Source organism: Fonsecaea monophora (genome assembly GCF_001642475.1).
Source record: "Fonsecaea monophora strain CBS 269.37 chromosome Unknown Scaff19, whole genome shotgun sequence".
Classification (NCBI taxonomy): Eukaryota; Fungi; Ascomycota; class Eurotiomycetes; order Chaetothyriales; family Herpotrichiellaceae; genus Fonsecaea; species Fonsecaea monophora.
This window is the reverse complement of record NW_019173950.1, coordinates 61961-76081: the sequence shown is the minus strand read 5'-3', so window position 1 is coordinate 76081 and position 14121 is coordinate 61961. Positions and strand designations below refer to the sequence as shown.

General features: G+C 51.9%; 3 protein-coding genes across 3 annotated transcripts; all 3 read left to right on the top strand.

Annotated features, from left to right (window-relative positions):
* Positions 1 to 1985: 1985 nt before the first annotated feature.
* Positions 1986 to 4167, top strand: AYO21_03704 (hypothetical protein; the record flags this gene model as incomplete). Its single annotated transcript, XM_022653678.1, has 3 exons — positions 1986 to 2605; positions 2662 to 3802; positions 3856 to 4167. The coding sequence occupies 3 exons, from the start codon at positions 1986 to 1988 to the stop codon at positions 4165 to 4167; spliced, it is 2073 nt and encodes a 690-aa protein (XP_022513921.1).
* Positions 4168 to 7659: 3492 nt separating this feature from the next.
* On the top strand, positions 7660 to 9028 carry AYO21_03703 (hypothetical protein; the record flags this gene model as incomplete). Its single annotated transcript, XM_022653677.1, has 2 exons — positions 7660 to 8134; positions 8205 to 9028. The coding sequence occupies 2 exons, from the start codon at positions 7660 to 7662 to the stop codon at positions 9026 to 9028; spliced, it is 1299 nt and encodes a 432-aa protein (XP_022513920.1).
* Positions 9029 to 9764: 736 nt separating this feature from the next.
* On the top strand, positions 9765 to 13174 carry AYO21_03702 (hypothetical protein; the record flags this gene model as incomplete). The annotated part of the gene is made up of 2 exons (XM_022653676.1): positions 9765 to 9831; positions 10368 to 13174. The coding sequence occupies 2 exons, from the start codon at positions 9765 to 9767 to the stop codon at positions 13172 to 13174; spliced, it is 2874 nt and encodes a 957-aa protein (XP_022513919.1).
* Positions 13175 to 14121: the final 947 nt, after the last annotated feature.

The following is a 14121-nucleotide window of genomic DNA, read 5'->3' as shown; positions in this document are numbered from 1 at the left end:
CACCCCATGTCCTAGACCAGGCCTGAAGGCCGATAAGATTATTGGTCCGAGGAGAATGCTTGAATTGTTTGTCGGGTCAGACGGCGGAGATGATTTCGCCTCCGGCTGCCCGTTGGCTTCTGAAGACAGCCACATGGGTGCCCACGCGACGCCACAAAATCTCGTCTTGATGGACCACCATTCGGGCAGTTGATTGAAGTTAGGGACTTGCACAATCGATGGCCAAAGCGTCGATAGACAGTCTAGAGACTACGGCCTTTGATCCTGAAGAGTCGCTCTTGAGTACAAATGGAACTGTCATCAAACGAAGCCAGTCGAGAGGATGCACTACGCCCTTTGATCACCGCCAAACGACGTGGGATGGACGCTTGAAAAGTCGTCAGAAGGGCATCTTGACCGACAACCGGTGGATACTTTTGGCTGTGAGCCCTGCATTACCAGGGCACCGCAAGAAGGGAAACTACCAGTTTACTGAGAGGCCGCCAGGCCCAATCCACCATGCCCAATGAGGTTGGTGGGTGTCCTGTCCGACCCACAGAACAGCAGTTACGGTCAGGAGTGGTGGGATGGAGACTCCTTTTGCGGCAAGATCCCGAAAAGTTACATTTTTTGGAACCGCGGAATCGGTGCTGGTCGGGATCTCGAGAGAGGCACAGAGGGTCATTCACGCTCATCGTTGTGAACGAGAAAGACTCAACCACAATCCTCGAGAGGCCAAGGGCTTGGCTTGAAACTTCCGGGCGTAGAATGGTCCAGCGTGGGCGCCGAGGCCTCGAGAGTCTCTAAGAGGCAAACACATGGATCGGCAATCACAGCTGGATGGGATCTCGGAAAGGTGCCAATCGCTCCGGGTGAGGAAAACTCCAGGCTTGAACCGGGCTTCAGCCTGCCTATTGCCCTGACTTGAAGGAGGTATAGGCACTGTGAAACTGGCTAGCTATTATCCATGGAAACCACAAATACGAGGCTAGCTTTTGTAATGATGGTGCCCTTGCTCTTCCGGTGGTTCCCTCAGTCTTTTTTCGCGTTCAAGGAATGCCATCCAACAACGGTGACGGCTGTTGCGTCGAGATCGAGCCCAGCTTTGTAAAGACGGACAGGAGTGAGGCATCGTGAGCGCATCGAACCACATTAGAGTTCGGGTACTGCTTCGAAGGAGATATGTAACGAGGGTGTTGGGATGACGTAGAAATCAGACTCGTTGAGTGCCGTCTATAGAGCTAAAGCTAGCTGTGCGAAGTCATGGGTAGGAGGTGAACGAAGTGTCGATCGTCCCCAAGAAGTTGAGCAATTCGTCCATCTCGAAGATGCTCACGGTGCTGGCATGAGGTAACTGTGATGAACGACGAGGATGTCTCTGTCCGGGCTTCCAGAATGGCGGCAGCGCGAGTCCCTCAAGCAGAGGTGTGGACACTCGACACCCACCACCCACTACCGAGGGTCCGGGCTAGAGTTGCAATTGTGGATGCGGATTGTAAGTTTGACGTGCTGGCCTAGTCGCAGTGGGAGGAGCCTGGCAGGCGCAGGGATCTGGGAGCCGAAAGTGCCCATCAAGCCCGTACACAGAACCACAACCACTACTCGTAACGACTCGACTCGCATGGGCCTAAACCCATACAGACAGCGTACCAGCCTGTATCAACTACATACTTCCTACTCATCATCCTCATCGCCGACTCACACTTCTACCCTGCTGCCCTTCAGCCTTTCCACTCACCAGGATTTTATCAACAACACCCTGTGCTGTAGATTCTGAAACCCGTCGACGCAGCTTCCCCACCATATTGTCGCTCATTTGCCTCCCATCTCCAACCTCACGTTTATCGCCGCTCATTCACCACCACCTCTACCACCATCTCCAAGGCGACCTTATCACGTCACCGCCCTCGCCGGTTCTCTCCTCGACCTTTGACCACCGGCGACGACAACCTCGTTTGGTTACCTCCTCTTGACCACCATTTCCGACCTTATCAGTTTGCAGGTCTATGTTAGAATACGAAGAAAGTCCTCCGCCACTCAATCACTCGCCTTCTCCGAGTGATCGGTCGCATTTCACCTCTCGAGATACGACCCCCGTTACACCCGTCGGCACCGGGCCATTCTTTGGCAGGAAGACAGAGAAGGACACGCTTCCTTGGTTCAGGAAACCCATCGACGTCGGACGCACTACTACGAGACTTTGTCTAGATACCGATTCCTCCCTCCTCGCTCCGGATTTTGACGACAACTCTTTTCCAACTTTTGGCGCCTCGCCACCACCTAAGGGTATGGCGAGCGTAGCCAACCCTCTCGACATCTCTATGAGACAGACTTCGACATCACCACGTGGCAATCAACCGTCAAACTTGACATCCGCGCTGCAGCGCAGTGACAGCGAAGAGAAGCGCATGATGGCCAACCCAACACCAGAGACGGCGCTGAATCGCCCTTTACCCCAGATGCCTTCCAGTTCCTCGAATGACTTTGCCAACTTTGAGCATGGCGCAAGACCAATCTCGGTGAAAGGCATGGCGCATGACAGGGCGAGACGCGAGAGTCTGGCCCAGAGCCTCAATGCGGGTATGAGCTGGGGAGGAATATCTGTTGGGAGTTGGATACGAGACGAGTAAGCCCCGTGATCGTTACTTTTGCAATTGTTCAGGATTGCTAATATCTGTGAAGCATGGTCATGTCTGGAACCTCGCCCTTCACCTTCAATTCGCCCTCGTTTCATTCGTCCTCGTACCTACCCAAACTCGAGGCCAACTTCATGAAAGATTTCTCTTGCTGTGGCCTTACTCTGCCGACCTTACATGATCTCCTACAGCACTATGAAGAAGCCCACGCGCAGAGAGACCCGCAGCAGTCCGGCACCAGCCAGCAACCTGTTCCAGATAGTCGAGCGGCAATTGCTGCTACCACGGCGGCTCAGGTTCAACAAGAGGCTCAACAGCGCAACCAACAGCAACAGTCACACAATGGCCCTGGCCGGCCTTTTGGAACGCAGCAGAATGTCGCCCAGAATATCCACCGACCATCTGGATTCTCCAGCACGTTACAGACCATTCCGGACATGGACACAGTGGAGGACATGGAGATGGATGACATCGACGGGACCGATGAAACGACGCCACCACCGAACCTGTACACACAGAACCAATCCCAAACCTCACCACAAACCTCTTTTGCCACTCCATCGCAGCAGCCACAAATACCTCAGCTCAACACGACGATGATGCAAGGACACCAAGCTTACCGGCAGTCCACCCCCAACACGCCTGTGGCGCCAGGGCGCAATGCAGCACGCTTCCAGGGCAACACGTCATCTACGTTGATGCCTAACCCTATGCAGCAGTTCCAAGACCTGCAGACCGGCTATCGAGGTACTCCAGACTCGTCCGCCCCTGGCACTCCCGGTGAAATGGGCGATGGGATGATGGACGGTATCGACGACATGTCAATGCAGAACCTCGCCTTGTACAATGGACTTCCTAACGGGATTGGTGGCTATAATTTCGGCATGAATAACGACATGATCGATCTATGCATAGACGAACCGTCGAAGCGTCTATTTTCCACTGGTAACCAGGGTATGAATCAAGCACAATCAGGGCAACAAATCGCACAGAATCGCCTTGGGACTGGTCAATATGGGGCAAACAGCGAAATTGCGAGGACAATACGCGAACGACAAGCCGCTGCCGGGCTACCCGATACCACCACAAACATTCTTCCGCATGAAGAACCTAAACCTTTCCGATGCCCCGTCATTGGCTGCGAGAAGGCATACAAGAATCAGAATGGTCTGAAATACCATAAAGCGGTAAGTGTTCATAATCCCGTAATGAATGTGTCGTTTGTCTAACATGGAGCTAGCATGGTCACAATAACCAGCGACTTCATGAGAATGGCGATGGCACCTTCTCCATTGTCGATCCCGATACCCAGGCACCTTATCCTGGAACCATGGGAATGGAAAAGGAGAAACCTTACAAGTGTGATGTTTGTCAAAAACGCTACAAGAACCTGAACGGACTCAAGTACCACAAGACACATTCACCACCTTGCAATCCCGAACTTCAGCTCAATGCGAACAAGAGTCCATCACTTGGTATGCCCAACATGATTGCTGGCCAACAAACAGGCAATATGGGAGCTGGTCTCTCGGGGGATCTGTCCATGATGTGAAGAAAAGATATCCAGCATGTTATGACCAAAGAGACTATTATCATCCGATGCACGCAAGCAGCTTGGCCACTGCTTCGATGGGGCATCACCTTTCGTTTTCATATTACTAATTGATGAGAGACGGCCGAACATCCATGATGGGTAGAGCAACCCACACGATAGAAAGAGTTGGCAAGGCTCAATATCCTGAATGATGATGGGCAAAAGCCGCCCGTCAGTGGCTTTTTGTCCTTTTGGAAGAGAGATCATGTGAGATCTCACCCGGGGAGGCCTGTCTCGGACTGAATGCTTTGAATTTGTGCAAACAATCATAGACAGGTGTTGTTGGGTTATGTTCAAAAAGTTTTTGCTGTGCTTGCTTCAACATTTTCAGGGATGGGGGGTGTTTCAATCCGGCACTATGAAGCACAACTGGAGGCAAACTGCTCGATTCCCACCTTTTTCTCGACTCGACTGCAATGGCGTTTGATACAGGACAGCTTGATAGACGACTTCGGTGGCAAACCCTGGCAACCTACGACTTCCCAGCGGATTATGGGTTGAAGGAACAGGTGTTTTTGTACACGAGTACACAGAAAGGGGGTTTTTGTGGGCTTAAGCTCTACTCGATACGTCCGGATCTAGAGATTCTTCTACATTGTGTTAGGCTTGAGGTTTTCAAGTTGATGACTGCGCGTTTGACGCGACAAACAAGAAATTCTGTCTCTCCTTCTGGGGCGGTATGGAGTGAGTGAAGAAGGTGAAAAGATGGATTTGAGTATTTGTTGGATGAGTTCCTGGCAGCCGTGAAAGAGCATGAGTTTATCGTTTCAGCAAGAATTGTTGCGCTATGGGGAATTACACAGCAGCAAGTTGGATACAAGTCAGTGAATAATCACAGACCTTTGAACAAAGCACCGCGTTCGCTACCAAGAATGTGACGCCCTCGACCGTCAGCGCTTTTCTATTTGTGTAGAAGCTCGTGACAAAGCACGAGTCTCCCCAAGTCCACCGGGCTTGGACTGGCCCCGCGCCTGGTGCATGCAGCCTTATTCATCCATCCGATACTTGTAGGGAGAAGGATTGTCCGATCAGCATCGGGGAGGAGTACCGAGCATGTACGGAGAATGTACTAGCAAGGGCTCGGGCCTATTTTCTCATCGTGGAGCGTCGGTGACATGGGTGAAGGGGTCTACGAGTCTCCGGACTTGTCAAGGTCTCCTGTTGGCCGAGCACGCAGTACTGGTACAGTACGACCTGGAGAACAATGGCCGTTGTTGTCAACAAGCCACATATGGCAGTGGTGGCAGTGGTCTAAGATTGATGGCAACTGAGTTCTTGATGGCTTCGGGAGGCAAGGGGTGGGAGTGGAGCGAACGAAGCGTTTGTTGGAGGCTTGTGACACTGTGATTCTGTGAGCTGCGCGGTGCGGGTTCGTGTCACGCCATATAACGCCAACGGGAGAGGGATTCAAGGGATGAAGTATGAGTATTTAGAAGTCCTTGTAAAAAGAAATCGAATATCTCCCTCAGCGGATAGCAAAGTATCTCGATAGATGGTGGTGGTGGTACGGAAGACTCATAAGCTGGCTTCAGACAGGTCTCGTCTCTCGTCAGGCTGGTGGGTTTGATGGGGATGGAGATGGAGACCGACCGAGCGAGGTACGCCACGGGCCCAAGGCGCGGTTCGGCGCTGTCGAGTCGGTCGGTCCTTGTACTTGCACAAAAGTAGGTGAGAATCTTGTGGGCTAGGTATTGTAGGTAAGAAAAGAAGAGGCGCAGCTCCCATCCGAAGCCAGCAGTACTCACTACTCGGTACTTTGCTCAGCTTCCTCCTCGCGTCGGTTGTTGATGATGATGATTGATTGATTGATTAAATGATTTTGATGGGGTGGGTTCAGTCGACGCGTCGCATCGGTCCACAAATCCACAGGGCGATTAAAAGGCTTGTACCTACCTAGGCATGTCTCAGGGCCTCTCCCAGGGCCCCCCTCTCAGGGCGTTCCAGGGCTCTCTCGGCGTGCGAAGCTCCCAAACAAGGCGTGACAGGGCAGGATCACCTTAACCCCCCCCCTCCGGGGCAGTGATACCTAGCCAGGTTAAGAGGAGCCATTTTGGCCTTTGCTCACTGCCCGTAGCCGGTGAGCCACTCCCTCGTCAACAAAACACTAACTGAGGGGGGGCGTGTCAGAGTCACATGGCCAGTGGGTAATTTAGCTTGAGACGCGTGAACACCACACCACTTAGTAAACACTAAGTGAGCGTCCCACTAACTTAAAATTCATTATGTAGCACCTCAACGAGGACGGTCTAACTATCAGATACTATAGACACCTCTTATATCTTATTCCTGATCCTACCTTACTATGTCGATGCTATTTATGCAGAAGAGCATTTTAATCTATTGAATCGTATAGAGGAGCTACTAGGTAGGGAAATATAAGCTAGATCTATGACTTAACCTACCTATTAAACAGTCTCTTAGAAGCCCTTAGAGAATTCCTAGAATATTTTGAAGCCATAGCTAGGTTAAATAAGGGACTAGGTGATCGCTAGGCTAAATATCCTCGAGGGTAAATAAAACGTATCGGACTCTATCCGAGCTAGAGTTATAATGAATAACTAGTTAAAATATAGGAGGTTATCAGCAGGCGTGGTGATAACTTGCCAGATACTAGGTCTGCTATTGTACGAGTGGCTCGGCTAAATTGCCATGGCCACGTAATTCTGACACCCCTGCAACTGGCTGGAGCCACCACCACCAAAGTTACCACGCCTGCCCTGCCCGCCCGTGGAACCACCACCACGAACCACCTGCTTCAGCCGCCCTTTCTGCCCCTGGCGCAACCTGGCATCTTGATCTGCGACAACCTTAACGACTCTTACATGTCAATTTTTCCCCCTACCGCATAATAACACACCTTTTTCGATCCCTTTTCCCCCCAGTTATATCTCAAAACTTCGAAAGGACACGCTCGTCGCACCTCTCTTCCTCTCCTTTACGCCGCACCGACACCGCCACCACCGTCGCACCCCCACCCGCCCTCTTTCGTACTCTGCGCCCATTCCCTTGGTTGAAAGAAGCATCGACTTGCCTTTTCTTTCCTCTTCCGACAAAAGCACCCAGTCTCTCGTTTAGTACCACTTCCAGCCAAATCTCAACGGTCCTGTCCAAGCTGCTGCAGTCCACCTCGCTCCCTGCTTGCCTCGAGCCGACAGCCCTTCGAAACCGATCAGCCGTGTCTGTTTAGAGATCTGAGACGGGATTTCAGAAGTACACTCTAATAGATGCACGCGATTCCAGCAACGACAGAGCAGTGAACCTCACTCCTTATTTACTCTTTTCGATCTTTCGGAAACTCGAAGAAGAACAACCTGCCATCCGCGTCTCGAAACCCCGTTTTTTTCAATTGGTGAGATCGGAGTCCGTTAGTGACACGATATCCAACTTGAAAAAGGTCAGTGAAGATTGCGACGAGGAGAGTGAGAAGGCAGAAAAAGGTAGAAAGCCAAGATGGGGGACGTATCTGGCGGCCACGATGGCCAGCACCACGTGTCTAACATGCTCGAGGACAAATACATCGGTCTCACCCTAGCCATCGTTTCTACACTCGCAATCGGAACCAGCTTTGTCATCACCAAGAAGGGGCTCAACGACGCCGCAGATAAACACGGGTTTGAAGGGGAAGGGTACGCATATATGAAAACGCCGCTGTGGTGGGCAGGGATAGGGTCGCTGGTGATTGGCGAAGCCGCCAATTTCGCAGCATACGCTTTTGCGCCTGCCGTTCTCGTCACACCTTTGGGCGCGCTCAGTGTGCTTATTGGAGCCGTTCTTGGAGCCTATTTTCTTGGGGAAGAGTTGGGAGTATTGGGAAAACTGGGATGTGCCATCTGTCTGCTTGGTAGTGCGATTATTGTGCTTCATGCGCCGCCCGATGAGGATATTGAGACAGTGGATCAGATTCTGGCGTATGCGATTAAACCAGGTATGGGAAATCCCCAATTTGGCTCACGCAGAGGGAGAAAACGGGCCTTGCTAATCCATCTCCCGCACAGCGTTCATCATTTATTGTCTGGCAGCGGTTGTCTTTTGCCTTGTCATGATCTATAAAGTTGCCCCAGTGTACGGCAAGAAGAATCCGCTGATTTACATGTCGATTTGTTCTACTGCCGGATCGGTGTCGGTCATGTCGATCAAGGGGTTTGGAATTGCTGTCAAGCTGACTTTCGCGGGGAATAACCAATTCTCACACCCTTCGACGTACGTGTTTATGGTTGTCACGGTCGTGTGCATTCTCACGCAGATGAATTACTTCAACAAGGCGCTCAGCCAGTTTTCGACCTCGATCGTCAATCCCTTGTACTACGTCACATTTACTACCGCCACGTTATGCGCATCGTTTATTCTGTTCCAGGGATTCAACACGACGGACGCGACAAACACGCTCTCTCTTCTCTGCGGGTTTCTCGTCATCTTCTCGGGGGTATACCTACTCAATCTATCGAGAGGAGATCCAGACGGCCATCGCTTACTCAATGGGAAAATCCCCGATGAAGATGGGATCCCGACCGACGCTCTAGCCGGCCTACAGACACGACGAAGTATGCAATCGAGAAGAAGCCTGGATCCGCACCGACGAAGTAGCAGCCTCACGTACAGTCCCGGTGGCATGTTATCGGGCGGAAGTCGACACGCTAGTGCGGAGAGTGCAGGTCTCATGCAAAACTACGATGTCGAGCACGGTGCTTTTGGACTGTCGGATCTCGTGGAGGATCCCGAAGAGTTGGCGACGTCGAGTCGAAACGGCAGTCCCAGAGCCAGAGGCGAGCCAGTGACGAGAATACGCGACAGGCCTCATCAAAAGAGCCTGGATCGGTGACATTGAGCGAACCCTTTTGGGAGGCTTTTGATTTGTGCAGTCTCGACTAGACTTGGGACAAGAAAGTTTTGATTGTGTCGATATCCATGCATGGGTAACGGTTCATTAGTGATGAAACAAAGCCAGCGTTTGACTGGAATAAAGAGCATGACCTAGGGAAGGAAAGGACTGGGACGGCAGGGGAGGAGTGATTCAGGCACTGGCTGGTCGTCAAGGTTCGGGGGAGGGAATCTGTATATTGTCCATGATGCAGCAAAGAACTCGAGCTGAATGTTATGTTTTTTCTCTCCTTTTTCCTCTCAGTCTTTTGCTATCTCGTTTTATTTTCTTCTTCTCCCTGGCTGACCGAGTCGCAGGTAGGGAAAGAAATAAGGAAAATACTTGTACTGGTGTACTTGGTGCTTAGTGGTAGGGATAAAAGAAAGAAAGACATTGGGTCAGGTTCACTTGTTGTAGTTGAGTGCGATGGTTCGATGTGTGTGACTGCGGTTGAATTGTGGCGAGCACGTGCTCAGCCTTGGATGCAGCCTGTTGCTTGTTTGCCTCTGGGGTTTCCTCTGAGGTCATTTTCCACTTTTCCGCTTTCCATCATTTCCCGCCTTTCACTTTTGCTGGACGTCCATCCACCATTCCGTTCGCACTGCTATAATTCCTACTCCTACTTATCCATGGCTAGAAAAGGCTGAAAATCGATTTACAACAAACAGCCCCAGTCGGGCGAGCCATTCACTTCATCATGGCGCCCTCATATCCCGACCCAAGTCTGAAAGCAAGCGGCTCGCCACGCACAGGGCCACAGAAAGGTACGGCTACCGCCTCACCACAAACACACACCCCCAACCCCCCATGCGTCGCCCCTAACAAACAAAATCCCCTTGCTTCTGATGTGTTGGTGTTTGCATCTCTGGAGACGGTGGCGCATGGTGCAGATCGATGACTTTCCTCGCGCATTTCCATTGTGACATTGTGTCCACACCTTGTCATTCCTTTTGCTGCATAATTTCCATGTTCACGCCGTCGCTCAAACCCGTGCGTCTGACTGGGGCAACCGCAATCACCTCCCCTGATACGATGAGCCATGCACGTGCGCTGTTGCCCGTTTCCTGTCGCTCAAGCACTTTCGAGGGTTGTCCGTCACGCGACTCTGGAGCACACGACAGTGGGATGTTGTGGGAAACAAAGAGTCTCCATTGAACAATCGGATTCCAGCGATTACGTGGTGGCACCTGGCATTGTGTTTGCTTTTCTTTTCTTTTTTTCCTGTTTGGTATCTGCCGCAAGATAAAAAGGCTCGTGGTCAGAAATGATGTACTCTGTCAGATCTCTAATGCATTCTTAGGTGTGACCATCTTCGACGAGCCAGAGCATATCCCCGAGCCCAATATCAATGTCTTCACAGATGGCCAGGGTAATGCTGTAGGAACATCCCCCACGCTTGTCGCTTTGCACAGCCCCAAACTTCACCGCGCCAGTATTTCAGGCAAGAAGTTGACCGGACGGCCCGCTCTGCCTTCTTCGAATTCCCATTCTTCTCATCTCTCCCCTGCCGGTGCTCCCCTTAACAGACCCATGTCGTATTTCAGCCTGGACGATAACAACCCCCCTGATTCATGGTCGGCCGGACCAGGTACCACGACTCCAGGAACGACAGCAGAGAGCAAAACGCCAGACCTCCGCACTATCTTGACCCAAGTTACCGACTGGCTTCAGGATGAAAAGGCAAAGCGACAGAAGCAAAGGCATCGTCGCCATCACCATCATCACAACAAGCCGCCGAAGACACCCGACGATCAGACCGACAACTCTAGATCCCATGAAGTCGCCCCTGACGATGAGCAAGACATGTCCCTACAGAGGCTTGAGAACATCCTCCAAAACTTCTCCTTCACCAATACCTCAAAACTTCTCCACAAATCTTCAAGCTCCATTTTGAGAAGAGGATCCCTCGGCAAGAAATACAAACAGTCTCCTCGCTCCGTTCCAGCTTCATCAGACACCGAGTTCTTCGGCGAAGATATCTTGGTTCCCAATGTTGAAGCGAAGCTGGATAATACCAAAACGATGGCTTTCACTGGCGGTTCGGCAGATGTGGATACCAGCGATAGTGCGAGGAGGCAGGACTATGAGCATTGGGTGACGTTCAAAAAGGATATTGTCCGCTTGACGCATACACTTAAGCTTAAGGGCTGGCGCCGCATCCCAATTGATAGAGCTGCCGATATTGATGTTGCGCGTCTGAGCGGTGCCCTTACCAACGCTGTCTATGTTGTCCATCCTCCCAAAGATATGTCCGAATACGATGCCCACAACCCTTCCGACCCTTCTGCCCCGCCCGTCCCTGTCTCCCGACGCCGCCCTACATCTCTTCTTCTTCGTATCTACGGCCCCCAGGTTGAACATCTGATTGACCGAGAAGCCGAACTTGGGATCCTTCGTCGCCTTGCTCGAAAAAGTATCGGACCTCGCCTCCTGGGGTCCTTCGAAAACGGCCGCTTTGAGGAGTTTCTCAATGCCAAAACCCTCACGGCGGAGGATCTGCGTGCTCCCGAGACCTCGAAACAAATTGCCAAACGAATGCGCGAGCTTCATGAAGGGATTGACTTGCTTGAATCTGAACTCGCTGCAGGCCCCGCGGTCTTTGTGAACTGGGACAAATGGGTCGACCGGTGTGAGAAAGTCATCTCTTGGCTCGACGAACAGGTCCATCAGGTGGACAAGGAGGTCGCAGACGGAACAGCAAGGCGAAAGTCGAGGGGGAATGCGCGCTACGTCCGACGAGGGTTGATTTGCGGTGTTGAATGGCCTGTATTCCGCAAAGCCTACGACACGTATCGACAGTGGCTAATCGAACAATGTGGTGGCGTCGAGGGAATCCGCGACCTGCTCGTCTTCGCACACAATGACACTCAATACGGGAACCTTATGCGCCTACAACCTTCTGGCACGTCGCCACTCCTTCGACCATCGAATCAACACAAGCAACTCGTCGTCATCGACTTTGAGTACGCAGCACAAAATCCTGTCGGGTTGGAATTCGCCAACCATTTCACCGAGTGGTGTTACAACTATCACAATCCCCCCGACAAGAACTTTCAATGTGACACGCGACGATACCCGAACGAGCAGGAGCAACACAGATTTGTGAGGAGTTATGTCATGCACCGGCCGCAGTTCAACCCCTCGGCGAGTGCGACGCCAAAGATGGAGGCCCGGGAGAAGACCAATATCAGCGATTTCATGCTCGATGCTCGAACCCCAGGAGGCGGAGTTCCGAATGCTTGGGGAGGGAGTAGCGGGTTCGAGGGGCCCGCCGAAAGTGACTACGACAAAGAAGAGTCCGAACGGGAAAGGGCCCAGGAAGAAGAAATTAATCGGTTGTTGCAGCAAACGAGGATGTGGCGGGTTGCCAATTCGGCACAGTGGGTGGCGTGGGGGATCGTGCAGGCCAAAGTGCCGGAGCTGGACGCATTGCAGGAAAATAAGGCGACGTTGAAGACAATGGGCCAGCGCATCCAGGAGAGGAGAAGGAGTGTGACGGAGATGATATCCGCAGGAGAGAAGAAGGTTGTCGAGAAGATGAAGGGCTTGGTGAACAAGGAGGGTGGCGACGACAAACATCAACAGACCGAACATGCGTATGCAATGTCCGACCCCCTGACTGAAGAGGAGCAACGGATCCAATTGGAGAGTCACTGGGATCGACCAGAGGGAAGAGCACAAGAGGAGGCACACCAGGAAGGCAATGGAGATGTCGTGGTGAGGCACCCAGCGGACACTCCTGATTGTCATTCCACTTGCGATACCACCACGGAAAAGGACCTCGAGAAGAACACCGATTCTAATCAAGCAGCCACCGCGGACGGAGGAGCCAAGTCTGACCGACCACAACATCATCAAACCGAACCCCAGCACAACAACGACCCTACAGACACGACATCGGCACGCGAAGACGGAGCGTCTCACGCGGACGGTGACCCCGATGCTGGTGGTGACGAACCCGACGAGCCCGAAGACGAGTTCGACTACCTCGCCTACGCCCAAGACCGCGCCATGTTCTTCTGGGGCGACTGCCTCCGCCTCGGCCTGGTCAAGGAATCAGACTTGCCCCGGGATCTCGTCCAACGGGCCAAGATTGTGCCGTACTGAGTGAGAACGTACCGAGCATGTTGGTTTTGGGTGTTTATGTTCCTTTTACCTATTTTACTGATCTATTCGTCCTCGACCGCTTTGTGGGCAATTTTTTTTTTTTTTTTTTTTTTTTTGTTGGTTTTTTCTTGGAAGGAAATAGTGTTGGCGATATGCTGCAAACCATAGGACGTGACTGAGAGATTCTTCAGAGGGCGATCGAGCACCGGTGTCCAGGTGGAATGGTAGCTGGCTAGCTTACGGGTTCAACACCGCCCAGCCGGGAAGGGGTGGGAGGAGGGAAGCCCATGCAAGAGGAAGCAGAGCAGTACACATAACAACGCACAGGTGGTGATGAATACCACAACGATGATGATGATGATGATGATAACAACAACAACAGGACATGTATGTTTACTCAGGGACGCCATCATCTACTTTACTGTCGATACCTAAATACCTAGATAGATCGAGAGATACCACCCGTCTTTTTGCTGTTCTGATATCGTCTGGCCTAGTCTCTTCAATATCAAGTCCATGAAAAAATTACCTAGGGTTAGCCATCTTTCCGCAGAGAAATGGCAGAGTAGTTGTGACAGATGTCCATGTCCATGTCTATTCTTGTATATTACACGGCAATATAGTACGTAATATGTACTCGGTATAGGACACACGCTTCGCTGTCTCTACCTCGGTACGTATGTGTATAAATCTCTCGCTCCGTGGTACATGAAGCCTGTAAATCGGACTTAACGTTCGGTGTTGAACAATCGACGGGTGAACACTAGGCTGTGGACATACAATACATCCCCTTCTATCCTTCCCGCGACATGCCTGAACATTTCGACACAGGCCGCTTGCACATGTACAGCACTAGCGTACACTCTTTGCTTGCCGCTAGATCGTGGGTTGCATAATCTTGCTTACTGAAGCTGACGAGAGCGTGTCCTCCGTTAGGGCAGCCAGTG